Genomic DNA, 14,951 nt, shown 5'->3' with positions numbered 1-14,951 from the left:
AACCTCACAAGCTGCCACGTCGATGAAACAAAACGTGCGTTTCATATTAAATAAGCACTCACATGGGTTCAAATTATTGGTTATTTTAATTACCCAAAAGATAACATAATTAATGAAAACTTTTTCATGGCTAGAACTTGAATGTAGAATAGATCTATCTGGGTAGCTTATTAAATTTTTTATTATTATTATTATTTAGTATGAAAATAAAATAGAAGTTATGAGAATTAATAGTTAAGGTGTTGGAAAAGTGGATGAAAAATGTTTATCTTCTCTATGGGATTTAGGAAATTATTGACTGACTTCGTCTTTTTCCATTCTTTTAGGCAGATTATTAGGGGTTTAATGCGGTCTTTATTACTTTGATGCTACTCTCTTTCGAGTCTCAGTCGTTCAATCTTAGATGAATACTGAATGAGAGTACCTATAAAACGCACTATGACGCTCTAGTCAGCAAAAGGAGTATTCGACATTTGGAGATGTATAGTGATAATGACATATCTTGTTTTTAGAACGTGCGTTATTTATATTATTTTAATAGATTTACCTTATTGAGTCAAATAGTGGAATGAATTGCGCCTATTACCTAGTTTTTAATGATAGTTTAGTTTTACTGACCTTAATTTGAGTGTTAATAATTTAAGTGTGTCGGTTGGTCTGCACATCGTGCAAAACTCAATCAGTTCGATAAAGAACACCGAAGTATGATATTGATCGATCAATCCATACCAGCACAGAAAAAATAAAATGAAAAAAATAATATTTGGAAGAAAGAGTGAGATGACGTGTTGCAATTTGATTGGATGGAAAGGGAAAGTTAGAAGGTAATGGATTCAGAGAATCTGAGAGAGTGTGGGCCACCACCCTTCTGCTTCTTTAATCTTTTGTATTTGGATTGTGTCTTTTAATCGGTTTTTTACACGACACAACACATTAACATCATGTTACTTTCTATCGTTTCACTGTAGTAATAAGATATTAAATAATTTGATTCAAAACATATATTTAAAAATTATGGGTAAAAAGATTTCATTAGATAAATATTTACAAATTTATCAAACCTTTAACAGTCACATTTTTACTCTCTTTTTTTATCGAATCTGCAAAATTCCTTCTAAATGATTTTGCAATTTTGATTTTGTTCAAAGCCTTGCTTACTAACTTTATTTTGATTTTGATTTTGCGAATATTTGGTAAAAATCAAAATAGAAAACTTAAAGAATTAAACATACTTTTTTAAGAAATAATTGGAAAATATATTTATACTAAAAAAACTTCAAAAATATATTTATACTAAAATAAATTTTGAATAATTTTCTTTATATATTTGCTACATGTCCCATTAATGAATATATACTCGTTATATTTATAATTCAATTGCATATTTTTGTGATGTATGTGAACTAGTACTTAAAGGAAACTTCTATTATTTAAGGAGATAAAAATATTACTCTTTAATTATAAACGATGAAATACTGATTGGAAATATTTATTGAGGACCAAAATTTTGATTTGAAAGTTTGGTTGAAATTATTTCCTTTGTACACTTTTGATATCATAATACATACTTGGTTTTATCTTCCCTTTATTGACTTGAAAAAAGGTTCAATTATTAGTTCTTTTTTCTTATTTTCACATCATAACATTTATTTTTCTGAGTATAACGATGACTATGTGCTAGAATACATGTTTCTGTTTATTCTATAATTAGTAAAAAATATTAAAAACAAAAATTAGTAGATAGATTGAAGTACTACGATTGAATGATTATTTTTTTATATTTTTTATTAATATGTATTTTTATATCCTAATTATTAAAATTGATAATTTTTTTTAAAATTATTTTACGATTTTTTACAATAAAATTGTTTTATATTAATATTTATTAATTTTTAAATTTTTTATTTATTTTAATAATTAAGAGATAAAATTTCATTCTATTAGTAAAAATTCTAATTTTTTTTATTATAAGCACTGTGGTTGAAGGTTAATTAGGTTTTGAGAATTGTCTAAGGTTTTAAAACATATGATTAGAGTCTTAAATTATTATATTATGAAATAAAGGATGCATGCATGGAAAATTGGAAATGACAAGAGGGCACGTTGTGTGGGGACTTGGTGTCCATATTCACCATTCATTTCATAAAATAATAATAATAATAATAATAATAATAATAATAATAATAATGCACTATCAACATGTCAGGTAAAGTGCAATCATCAAATATTCTTTTCGTTACAAACTCGAATTATAATTATTAAATATTTTAAATATATGACAACAATCATCCTCAAGAAAAATAATACAAAGTATTTTAGAAGTTGTTGTGAAAGAATAATATTCATGACTCACCAAGAATAATATTTTTAAAAAATTGCTGGTAGTTACATTTTTTTCAGCAGTATATATATATATATATATATATATATATATATATATATATATATATATATATATATATATATATAACACATGGATATTCACACTCACTCGTAGGACACTCGTAAAAACATATAGTGTTTAATTTAAAAAATATTTATTAAATTTCTGACAATTTTAATACGGATCTAACGTAATTTAAAAAAAAATACATTAATTTTTATTATAATTATAAAAAGAAAGAACAAATCTTTTGAAGCTATGAAAAAAAAATTATTGTCAATTCATACAATTCATAATTATATAATGTATATATATCTGTATTTCCATGTCTACATTTTAAAGATTATACATATCTCCGTGTCCGTGTCATATTAGTGTCTCTCTCAGCATTTATGCTACATAGACATAATGGAACTTCTACACTTTTTTTTAACCACAATCTGTTAAAACTGATGCACAATAAGTATAAGTAGATGTCATAAAATGAGGTAGAACTAACCGAATGTGTGAAATGTAAAATTTAAGAGTTCAGATAAGCACAAGTATGATGCAATTATTATTGAATTTCAACTGGTAAAAACACCATAAAAAATCTCGACTTTCATAATGCTAGAGTCTTATTTTAGAAGTATATGGATTTAATTTAAGATTTTTTATTTTGCAAATTTCAAAAGCCAATATATAAAAGAAAAGTGCTCTCAGTTCAACCTTTTTCACATTGAAGAGATAATATTTTTCTGTTCTTATAAAAATTAGAAAAAGATACCAAAAAAACTTGCTTTTTTAATTTGTTTCAGAAATAAAGTTTCATTCTGAGTAGTGGAAAAGCAGCACACGTGACAGAGTGAAAGAAGGGAATGGTTGTTCTGAATTTAATGGAAATGAAAGGTCACTCACTCATGCACCGTGACAGTATCTTCTCTTCTGCCCCCACTGTTTTATGTTTTGCTTTCTTTTTGTTTTCTAGCTCTGCTTCTTCTAAGAGATCAATATTACAGAGAATATAATAAGCTAAGTGATAGCCACTGCATGTGCATCAATAATTAATTACAATTGAACAAGATATTTTGTAAGGTCAATTTTATCACCTACCCTATTCGTTTCCAGCAGTTTCTAGACCATTAACTAAAAGAGTAGGACACATTTTATACCAGACAAAGACTAGACGGTCTTAAAGGACTAAACAGTCTTAGATATATAACATTCAAGGTGATTAAGAATAAGTGTATCATTAAGGACTAGAGGGTCTTAGATATATAACATTCAAGATGGTTAAGAATAAGTGTATCCTTAACCAGTGTGTAAGATATCCCTCTCTACATATGATCATAATTTTGTTCTAATCGATAAAGATAAACGACCTATTTACTATATACCATCGGGCTAAGCCCATAACCCTACACGTTCTATTTCCCTAACCTCCCTCCACAATACACTTTGCCATTCTTTTTCATGACATCACTTTCTAAGGTTTCATATGAATGAATAAATTAAAACTACTTCGTTGAACAAAGAGTATTTTAGTATAGCTTCAAGAAAGAAATATAGAATACTTCAAATGCAGAATTATTTTATATATATAAAAGACAATGTACAGCTCTACAACAGAATTTATGGCAATGTCCATCTTCAACCTCCATTATGCACAAGCCTTGATGAATTACCAAACACTTGCTAACAGGAAGTTACAAAACTATGGATTTTCAGCATCTAAAGAACTGGTCTCGTTGATCTTTGGTGGCAATTCCCTATTTAACAATTAACCATAGCATCGAATTGGATCATTGCAACCTTTAGCAGAAGATTGCCTAAAACCAAACCGACCCCCTTTCTCGAGGTACTGTTGGTGGTACTCCTCTGCTCTGTAGAACTTCTTGGCAGGAAGAATCTCAGTAACAATCTTCCTGTTCAACTGCTTCTGCTGTTGTTCCAAGGACTCCCTGGCAGCCTTCTCTTGCTCGGCAGTGTAGTAGTATATTCCAGATCTGTACTGTGATCCCACATCATTTCCCTGCAGCAGGACAAGATCAAATGGTAACTAAGTGCTTAAGCACCAGAATGTTCAATTCATGTGTGTGCAGTTGCATGTCATAAGTAGTTACCGTATTTTTGAAAGTTCATGTATGCGTGGATTTGGATGAAAGAGTGAATTCAAGAAACAAATGTATGCATGCATACTGAAAGGGAAGATTTGAACATGAATAAAAATATATTGAAAGGGGAGACGGAACAGTTCTAACTTGAACAGAAGAAACAAGGGGTAAGATAAAAATGAAATTATAGGTCATTCTGAAGACCATCATAAGATACTCAAAGTTCAACAAGTGAAGAAGTTGAAACCAGTTCATCACCGCATGAAAACAAAGCAAAAACTAGCCTTTAATGAAGTTTTAACAGAAACTGGTAAATAAAGTAGAAATTTGTTAACTAAGTCATGGATGGTTTGTTTTTATTTTTACTAAAATGGTAAGATATCATAAGTGAACTAATGATTTATTTTTACCAATCCATTTGAAACCAACTCAACTTATCCAATCCGTCCATTTTACACCCTCAGTATACACATCCCACAAAGAGCAAATAGAAGGTTACAACTGCCTAAACAACTATTACAAAGAGACCTCTGGAATTTTATTTGACCCATATTAGAACAGAATTTACAAAACAAGACTCAACTAGATATCAAAACATAAACGTATCTGTTAAATACAGGCAAGATGGCAACACTGAGAGAACCAATATTACTGTCGACAAATCAACCATGGAATCAGAGAAGTGTTGGGAAGACATTTTCATTGGCAATGCACAAAGTCCACACTTATTCAAATCAGCAAAGTCTAGATATATCAATCAGAAACCACTTTGTCTACCTCAATTTAACATGACATGGTTCATAACACAACCAAAAACTTTATATATACCTGTCTATTCAGAGTAGTAGGATCATGTCTAGCCCAGAACAAATCAAGCAGAGACTCATAGTTACAATTTTTGGGATCATATTGAATCCTTACAACCTCTGAGTGGCTTGTGGTCCCCGAACACACATCCTCATAGGCTGGATTATGCACAAGCCCCTGGGTGTAACCAACCTCTGTCTTGGTCACCCCAGGCACCCTTTGGAAGGCCAACTCAACACCCCAAAAACAGCCAGCGCCAAACTGGGCAAACTGCTGGCCCGGTGCTGGTATGTCATCATCTGGACCCTGAGGAATGGATGAATCCATGTTCTCTGGTGCCCTTGCGCTGCCAAATCCAAGTCTGTTCAGTAGGTTCATGGAGGGCCTGCTCGCAGCAATGCTTGGACGAGTTTGGGAAAGTAAGCAAGAGCGCTTGACAGAAAACCTAGAAAGTGAGGGCAGGAACTTGGTTTTGGAAGGACTGGAGAGGGAAGAAGAAACAAACACTGAAAGGGAAGTGGATGTGGTGGTGTAGCTGCTGCTGATTGCTGTTAAGCATTTTAGTAACATGAGAATCCTTTTCTAGAAGAAATAACCAATTCACAAATGCTCTTGTATATGTGAAAGAAACAAAAGAGTCACCAAATCAGGATGCCAAAACCGCATTTACAAATTTCAACAAATAATCAAAAGCTTAAAAGTTAATTTTGAATCACTTATGCTGATCCATATGGTGGTGCTATATTCTATTAATACAGAACATGGCACCTGTATATTAGAAATGAATTTTTTTTTACCATGATCAAGGATCATATAAACTAATAAAACAATGATTTTCTAGCACAACTATACGCATGAAAGACAAATCACATACATTATACCATCCACCATACGTACATATTGAGTGAGAGCACAAATTTTTTATAGGAACGAAAAGGGAAAATACAGTGGATACCTTTTACTTGAACAAATACTTTCTGCTGTCATTTTGAATTCTTACACATAATTACAAAAATAACATCTAATATTTACTTTGTTCCCTCTCAAGGATCTGAGCTAGGACCAAATATAACTAGCTGAGCATCGAAATCTAAGACCTTTAAAATTATGAAAATAAAAAATCGAATACAGAAAACATTTTTTCAAGACTCAAACCAAACTAAACCTCCCACTACTATATGTTCATGTCCTAATCACATATACTCCTCCTAAACTTTAGGGATGCTTTTCTTATATCTGTATGTACGTGTATACCCCCAAGAATGGACCACAAAGACTCATATACAACTGTGCCTACTGTTCAATTGATTTAACACTTGAAGTTGCCACTTCATTCTATTCAAATTAAAAAATTAACTGAAACTTTTTTCTTTCATGCATGTAGATAAGAACAAGTCTTACTCACGAAACAAAGAAGTTATTTATGGTTTAACTATTAGCACTCACTTGGGGGAAGAAAAAGAGACATACACAGTGCTATAATAAGCTTCTTATTGCATAGAATTTTCCGACAGGCTAGCTGAACAACAAATGGAAATTCGTATTGGGTCAAACATTGTGCTAACAAATAAATATTATATCTTCTTCAAGCTCCAATGCTTCACAGAAATTGGGAATTGCAACATAGTCACTTAAAATACATAGGAAAATAAAACCAAACTCACATGGCCCAGAATTTTAAATAGAATTGGGAACATGAACATGAAAGAAATATGCCCACCAAATAGTAAATTAAATGAAATCCAATATCAACCCATACATACCTGCTCCACAAATTCTCATCTTCAACCCTTCAACAAATTACATGAATCAATCTCCAAACAATAACAACAACAATAAAGATAACTTTTTTAACACTAAAATGAAATATTTAACAGAAATAAAGAGAACCCACAATCCCCTTTTTTCTTAAAGATTAAAGGGTAAGGGGAGAGATATTTTTGAGAAACAACTAATTTAGAGAATGGAAAACAGAGAAGAAAAAAACGCACCCAAGTGAGAGCAGAAGAGAGAGGAATTGAAAGGTTGCTGAGGATTGAGAAAGAAGATGAGGATTTGATCACTGCAAAAAAGCGAGTCTTGGTGCTGAATCACTCTGCTTTCTCTCTCTCTCTCTCTCTACTCTGGCATCAATGGTAAAAAGACTTAAAACCCCTCCTCAACTGAACACAAAGAACGGCTTAACCCTTTAACGAGTGAAGGGCAAAATAGTCAATTAATATCAAAATCACGTTAAACCCCTTCACGTAGCGTCTAGAATATTACAAAAATTAGTGCATGTAAGAGCTACACGTCATGAAATATCGTTCATATATTTTTTTTTTCACGTTTATAGAGAGAAAATGTATAAAGTAAAAAATTGAATAAAGTTAAATATAAAATGAGAGTTTTAAATATATTTACTTTCTATTAAACTAATTAATATATATCGTATATGAAGTTTTCGTTGTCATTGAACCAATTTTATAGTAGAAATTAATATCATAGTTATTAAAAGAATTGCTTTAAGATAAGGTACATTTTTATTTTTATTTTTTCTTTATAATTTGAAATCTAATCATTGAATATGGGTGACGTTTGGTTCTATATGTAAATTATTCTTAATAATGTGCATGAAAGCCAATTATTTAAAATAGTATTTTTCATTGTAGATTAAATATTATTATTGACTATACACTGTAATATAAATAATTTAGTTATTAAAAATTTAAACTGTAAGTTAAAATCAAATAGAGTTTCAACCGATTTGAATGAGGTTATAGGTAAACAAATATTTATTGAAAAAAAAATAGTTTCTTTAATAAATCATGTATAAATTAATTTATATAAACGTTCCTCATTTATCTTCTCTAAAAACTGGTTTTAACTAACGTATAGTTAAAGTTAAATCATTTTATTTTCTTTTAGCAATGAGTTTTGTTTTTTCATTTGTGTAAAAAAATATTACCTCCTATTCATTTCAGAAGGTACATTTTATATCTTGAAAAACCCATTTTAAAAATTAATGAGTAATGCCCAAATAATTTAGGCAAATCTTTTACACCTAATTTTTTAAATATGCACTCTATACACTTTTAATTTTCCGAAAATGTTCCTTTTGGAAATAAAAATTTAGAATTAAAAAAAATACATTCTGAAAAAATAAATATGGAATAAATTATTGTGTTTCAGGAATCAAATTTTGAAACATTCTGAAAAAGTATTTAAAAATGTATTTAAGGGTTTAGGGTTTAAACTATTTAAAAATATATAGAAATGTATTTTATACACACCTCTTTTATTTAGAACATTTTTATCATTTCATATAAGTTGGATAAAAATTTGAGTGAGGACAGAAAGTAATTGACACCTTGGTAGGCAGATTCTCCTTACAACCAATCAAATATGACAATCAATTGTGTATGTGAAAAGACTAAACTAACCTTAATGAAATGAAAATTAAGATTTTTTTTGTAGTCCCTTAGTTTTTCCTGCACCCAACACACTGCAGTCTCCTTCTTTTTCAATCTTTCTGCCGCTTTCTTCTTTGTGTCGTTTTCCGTTCAGTAGCGACACTTACCTGTGACGAATACCAACCGAACGACGACGTCGATTGTGGTGGTGGTGGTCAGTGAGACGGCATCGTCTGTAACGAAGTTGGACGGTGAGAGAGAACAAAACTACTACGTTCACCTTTACACTAAAACCACCTATGCAGCTCAAACCAACATCAACCAAGTTTCTCTCTGCACCCTACACCTTTTTCAAAATAAAGAAGACAATAGCAGAATTGGGCTTTAAAAAGTTCGTCGGGTGAAGGAAGTAATTGATTGGGTGCATAAAACAATTGCCCTTATGGTATTGAAGTTGGGCACTCTCTGAAAATATTGGATTTGGGCCGTGTCAAACCCATAGGCTTATAAATTTAGCCCAGGATTAAGCCCATTAACTCAAGTGAATAAAAAAATAGTACCAGATGCACCCATTATTTTTTTTTAAAAATTAAATCGTCCTTCGGATTTTCTTAGAGAAAAAGAATTTCAGATCTTAGCGTTAGCGTTTGAAATACATTTTCAGTACGGTGATCATATTCGAAAGACACATCTCAGTTCTGCATTTGCATATCTAAAACTAATTTATTTGTATTATGGATATGGATATCCAGAAGATAAAAGATAAAATAAACATGTTTTGTGCAGGTTTTGGGTGCATATCACAATCAATTAGGGAGATTAAACTTAAAATATTTCTCCAAAAATTATTTTTTTAAAATAAAATCTTTTATGTTAGACATCACTTGCAACTTGATATCCAAGCTAACACCTCAAATAACAACAATTATTTATCATCACATGAAAAAAAATATTATTAAAAAAATAAAAAATACAAAAATACGAAAATTATACCAAAACTCATATGTTTGTTTTTTTTATCATTTACACAATCTTGCCAATACTTTTTAAATTTTATTAATTAATATTTCCTTAAGTCATGCTTAAAAAGAACCGTTATTTGATTATTCAACTTGGAAAAACTTAATCTCAATCCTAAACGTGAAAGGTTGAAAGATTCATAGCCAACAAACTTTTAGAAGTCATAATTAAGACCCTTTTTGAAATAGAGTACACATCTTAATGATCAATCAACATCTGCTACACCCATTGGTTTCTAATGACAATTAAGGAAAATTAATTAGCAGAAGAACCCAATTGTTTTCCTTTCATTAATTTAATATTTTAGCAAGAGATTGCAGCTAACTGCTGCTTAATAAGACTAAACAAGTCAAAAGAGAAGATAGTGGTCAACATTAGACAAGTTAACAAAGATACCTTTAAATTTCATAAACGTTTCAACTTTAGAAATAGGAAGTAACTCATTTGAAGTTAAAGAACAAAACTCATTAACTTAAGAATTTTCACTAAGTTTTCTAAGATTATATACATATATATAAACAAATTTATCCAATCATACTAATTAATATTATCTCATTTTATAATATATATCTTAATTATCCCATCTTTAACGGACTTCTATTCATATGCATGAAATTTAGGCAATTAAAAAAATATGGATATGAAGAGATAAATATTACAAATTAGGAAATTAATTGGAGAATCTCTCCTATGTTGTAGAAAAACATCATCCTAACTAATAATAATAATAATGTTATAAGTAATTTAAAAAAAAATCATAATCCAACTAAATATTTATCTTTAATTTTATAATTATTATTATTTAATTATCTCAAATACTCCTAAAAACATTATATGTTTTTATAAATTTACAATATAATTGAATTCTTATACTAATTAGATTTTTTTTCTTTTAATTTAGTACGTTCAATAGTTTTACATTGGTTAAGAGTTGAGATTTACAATAATTTAAACACAAGTATATTTATCATAACATTCAATTGGTCAATCAACCACTAAAGTAAAGTGACGTTGCTCGTTCAGTACTAGATGACGTTACTTGTTCGGTACTAAGTGACGTTGTTTGTTTGGTACTGGGTGACGTTACTCATTCAGTACCGATCGGTACACTATTATTTCATTATCTCAAATACTCACTAATAAAATGTACACTATAGTTGGATTCATAAACTAATTATATATTTTTTAATCTAATACTCTCAAATTTCAAATAGGAAATACTCCAAATGTCATAATTACTTTTTTAATTATGTTATTTGAAGTAACTTTTGAATTTTTTCTTTCTTTCTTTTTACGTAGTTGTGTACTTTTGGGGAAGAAGAAAATATGTGTAGGATTCCGTATTCTACCTTAATATGAAAGTATGCAAGATTCCTTTAGTTGGCATTTGATTTCAACGTAGTGTCTTTATAGAGTGAATGTTAGGATATGGTCAACTTCATTGCTTTTTTTATATGCTTAAACTTTAAGCACGATTGCATTGCCAATTGTAATACTTATGAGGATTTGACTATTTCCTTGCTTATTATTCAACACAAGCTTCATATGCAATCATGCTTATGATAACCAAAAAAATGCGTTTGGATCACCAAAATAGGATTTGCACGTGAAAGAAAGGTACCCAAACAGCACCTTTACTAACAGATTCCTTTCCCTAATTTGTGTTCACACTTCACATAGCTACTTTCATCTATCTCAAAAATGTCCTCCCATTTATCCTTTTCACACCTAAAACCTACCAACTACTTTAGCTTTATGGCCCCACCATACTTATATTTCATCCATTTTTTTTATAAATATGGTATAATTTAAAATAGATAAATGGTATAAGAAATACAACTTCAGTTCAAATACAATAAAATCTTAAATATATTGAAGTTGTGTCATCCGAAGTTTTGTTACTCAGATATAGTTTATCTATTTATGTTCCTGTTAGAGAGATGAGACCTAGAGAACTATTGAAGTCTTCTTCTCCTTCCTTCGGTCGGGCAGGTGACTGGGTGATGAACTGTGATTCTTCTCGTCTTCTTGTTTATCCTTCGGTACTCGGCACTCGGTCGTCGGGCGAATCACTGGATGGTGGGGGTACCTGCGAAGGCACTTCGACGCTCAAGTCAGTAAAGCGGGTGGTCAGCTCTCAGGTAGGTGAACAGTAATAAATGACATACCTTACTCCTTGGGATGCGCGCTATTTATATTATTCTAATGGGCTTACCTTGTTGGGCCCGTTTATCGAGGTGAATACCGCTTAGGGTTGCATTACCTACTTCTTGATGATGGATTAACTTTACTGATCTTGGTTTGAGCGTTAATTGTAATAGGGTTCGGCCATCGGCCAAGTTCCCATGGTGCGGGTCGGCCATCGGCCAAATCCTTGTGGTCTCGGTCGTCTTAGTTAAGTCTTCTAAGGTCTCAGCCTTTCGCCCAAGTCTTCTAAGGTCTTGGCCTCTCGACACAAGTCTCCCAAGGTCTCGGCCTCTCGACCAAGTTTTCTAAGGTCGCAGCCAGGTTCCCCTGGTCTCGGTCAGGTTGATTGGGCATCGGGCAGCCAGGTGGGTCCCGGCCTCGCCCCGTACCGGTACAATTTCAATAATTTTTAACTTTTTTAACGATTTTTGTAGCATCGTAGATCGAGTCTGATAATAAGAGATACGTGGATTGATTAGAGATCATCATAATAAACTAGGCTTTTAGCCTTATTGACTTATGTTTGAGGTTCATCATCGAACAAATTCGTTATTGTGTATAAATAGATCGCCTACTTTCATATTTAAATATTTATGTCGTATCATCGCAAATCAAGAGATTCTAAATAATCAATCTTAAATAGAAGACAATATTTAGATCAATAACAAACTCAAATAGTGAGAAGATAGGGTAGAGATTTTAATATATATATATATAAAAATACACAAGAAGAAAGACACTTACACACTAGCTAAAAGTTTACATATTCTTGATGACACTAAATATTATAGATTTGAGATCGTGAATATTTTTTTTGTCAGAAATAATTTTAATAATCAAAATATAAAATTACACCCATTAGTAAAAGATCCCATTTCATCAAAATATGGAACATTTTGTTCCGATGGGTAGATTCCTAGCCATAGTTCCGTTCACACCTGAAACATTGAATTGAACATTTTCATCAAAATAACACATTTGTTTCATTTGAAGGCTTTGACTTTCTGTTCATGGCTCGCCACGTAACCCAATTCACAAAACTTCGATACACTTCTTTAATTCTTTTCACAATATTAATTCACACAACAAAACTTTATATTAAAATTCAATATCAAGCACTGAAGTAAAATTACAAATTTGCTTCAAAAACATCAATATTAGAGTCAAAGGGGCCCACACCTGTGAAATCCGACGTGGCAATTTTCATTTTCACAGTTATATATATATACACGCGCAATTATAACAGCACCAACCTCTTACCTTTGGATCTTTCTCTCTAAACCTAGAAAAATGGGGAATTGCTTAAGGCGCGAGGGGTACGACACGGAGGAGGAGGAGGCGGAGTGGGAGGATTTTGTGGCGGAGCAGTGTTCCTTCGGCGGTGGTCGGAAAGCGAGGAGGGAGGTGAAGATAAAGATGACAAAGAAGGAGTTGGAGGAATTGGTTGGTAAAGTAGAGTTGAAGGAGTTGAGAGTGGAACAGGTTTTGGCGCAGTTCATGAATCAGTCGCTGGAACGGCCATGGAGACCTGCTCTTCAGAGCATTCCAGAAGATTAATAATGTGCTTAGATCCATCCATGGAGCAGTGAATTGGGCCTCTTCTTCGCTCAATCCTTCCATACACAAATCTCAGGGTTTTTTCTTTTTTCCTTTTTCTATGGGAATCTTGATGTAACTTCAACTTTTTTGCTGTAAATATTTCCTCATTGAGAATCCTCTTTGCCTTTCACTTCTCAAACCTTCTCCAATCTCATTTTCTTATTCATTTTCCTTCTCATGTATTTTCTCTTTTATCAATTTAATACGGTAACTATTTTTGGACCGAATATCTCCTATCAAGTATCTGTATAGTTTTTTTTTTTTTTTTTTACTGTTGTCTGTCTGTCAAGTTCGATAGATGGATACCTACAAAGACACTTCAACTCTCAAGGAATACGATAACTATTCTTGGACCAAGTATTTGTATAGATTTTTTTTTAGTGTTGTCGTCAAGTTCGATTGATGAATATATACCTACAAAAACACTTCAACTCTCAAGTCGAAGGTTGTCACGGAGTTTACTTCTTTTTATATTTTTTCTATTAGACTTTATCCTCTATGAGAATTAGCACAAACCCAATACTCTTTTATCCGTGTTTTATTATTCTTAATTTGTAGTTGACTTTAATCATCATTTGAGTAGAAATAAGCACATAGTCGATGTCTTATCGGTTACTCATCATTCAAATAAAAATGACTGAATGATCGGATGTCTAATCGGTTACTCGTCATTTAGGTGGAATGATCGAATAACCTGATATCTTATAGGTGGAATGATCGAATAGTCTGATATCTTATTGATTATTCGGATAATCGACCTATGGTGGGAAAGTAAGTAATCAATCTTAATAGAAGGTTAATTTGTAATTAATTTTGTTGTATTCATAATGTTTGAGCTGAGAGATCTGGATCAAAAAGCCAGGTTCAATTTTAGTAGAAAGCAACAAGTGTTTGATAAAAGATTGATTGATCATTATTGGTGTTCTCCACCTTGTAGTGGCCAGGGTGGCTACCACTTTGATTCTTCAACTTTGAGTGATGAGTGGCGTGAATGGTTGAGATTCTCTTTCACAATTTGTCACCAAATTGGTGAAGTTTATTCATATTAGTCACACTGATTAGCAGCATCGAAGTGGACGAGATGGGAGATTTGTATTTTATAAAAAGGTGGGTGAGATCTTCGAAAGGCATGAAAATGAAAAATATGTGTTTTCTATTCGTGATAGACTTTGACTATGTTTATACCATTTGCTCCAAAAGCCTCACTCATTATTATAGAAATGTTGTATGGCGTAACGCTATGGGTTGCCTCATTAACAAAACATCACACAGTGATTTGTTTTTATTTTATTAATGGCATTGCTCAAAAATTTTGATTTTAAGAATTTCTTCACCTTGTGGAGTTAAATTTCAAAAGGGATGTTGTTTTGCAACAAACAATGAGAAGCTGTCTATCACTTTCAAGATGCGTTGCCTAATGTTACCCACATATGCTTCATCTTTGAATTGGTAAAACACATTGGTATATAT

The 14,951-nt window shown here is 31.5% G+C and overlaps 1 protein-coding gene across 5 annotated transcripts; it reads right to left on the bottom strand.

Annotated features, from left to right (window-relative positions):
• Nucleotides 1–3,928: 3,928 nt before the first annotated feature.
• LOC137826946 (peptide methionine sulfoxide reductase-like) lies at nt 3,929–7,471 on the bottom strand. Of its 5 annotated transcripts, none has more exons than XM_068633111.1 (5): nt 7,275–7,352; nt 7,047–7,073; nt 6,754–6,802; nt 5,305–5,831; nt 3,929–4,394 (listed from the first exon to the last, which is right to left on the bottom strand). In XM_068633111.1, the coding sequence occupies exons 4-5, from the start codon at nt 5,659–5,661 to the stop codon at nt 4,143–4,145; spliced, it is 609 nt and encodes a 202-aa protein (XP_068489212.1). In that variant the 5' UTR covers nt 5,662–5,831; nt 6,754–6,802; nt 7,047–7,073; nt 7,275–7,352; the 3' UTR covers nt 3,929–4,142. The 5 variants fall into 5 exon arrangements, with proteins under 5 accessions (XP_068489212.1, XP_068489208.1, XP_068489209.1 ...); XM_068633107.1 differs by having other exon boundaries at nt 6,730–6,802; nt 7,275–7,350; XM_068633108.1 differs by lacking the exon at nt 6,754–6,802 and having other exon boundaries at nt 7,275–7,471.
• Nucleotides 7,472–14,951: the final 7,480 nt, after the last annotated feature.

Source organism: Phaseolus vulgaris, chromosome 8 (assembly GCF_000499845.2).
Source record: "Phaseolus vulgaris cultivar G19833 chromosome 8, P. vulgaris v2.0, whole genome shotgun sequence".
Lineage (NCBI taxonomy): Eukaryota > Viridiplantae > Streptophyta > Magnoliopsida > Fabales > Fabaceae > Phaseolus > Phaseolus vulgaris.
Note: the sequence above shows the minus strand (reverse complement) of the source record. Positions and strands in the feature narration are given on the sequence as shown.

Excerpts from the sequence above, each read along its gene's own strand:
- LOC137826946 (XM_068633107.1), bottom strand. The coding sequence starts at position 6,751 with ATGTCTCTTTTTCTTCCCCCAA. Across the intron at positions 5,832-6,729 it reads GTCTCTTTTTCTTCCCCCAA|CAATCAGCAGCAGCTACACC; the intron begins GTGAGTGCTAAT and ends AATGCTTAACAG. Across the intron at positions 4,395-5,304 it reads CTACTACTCTGAATAGACAG|GGAAATGATGTGGGATCACA; the intron begins GTATATATAAAG and ends GTCCTGCTGCAG.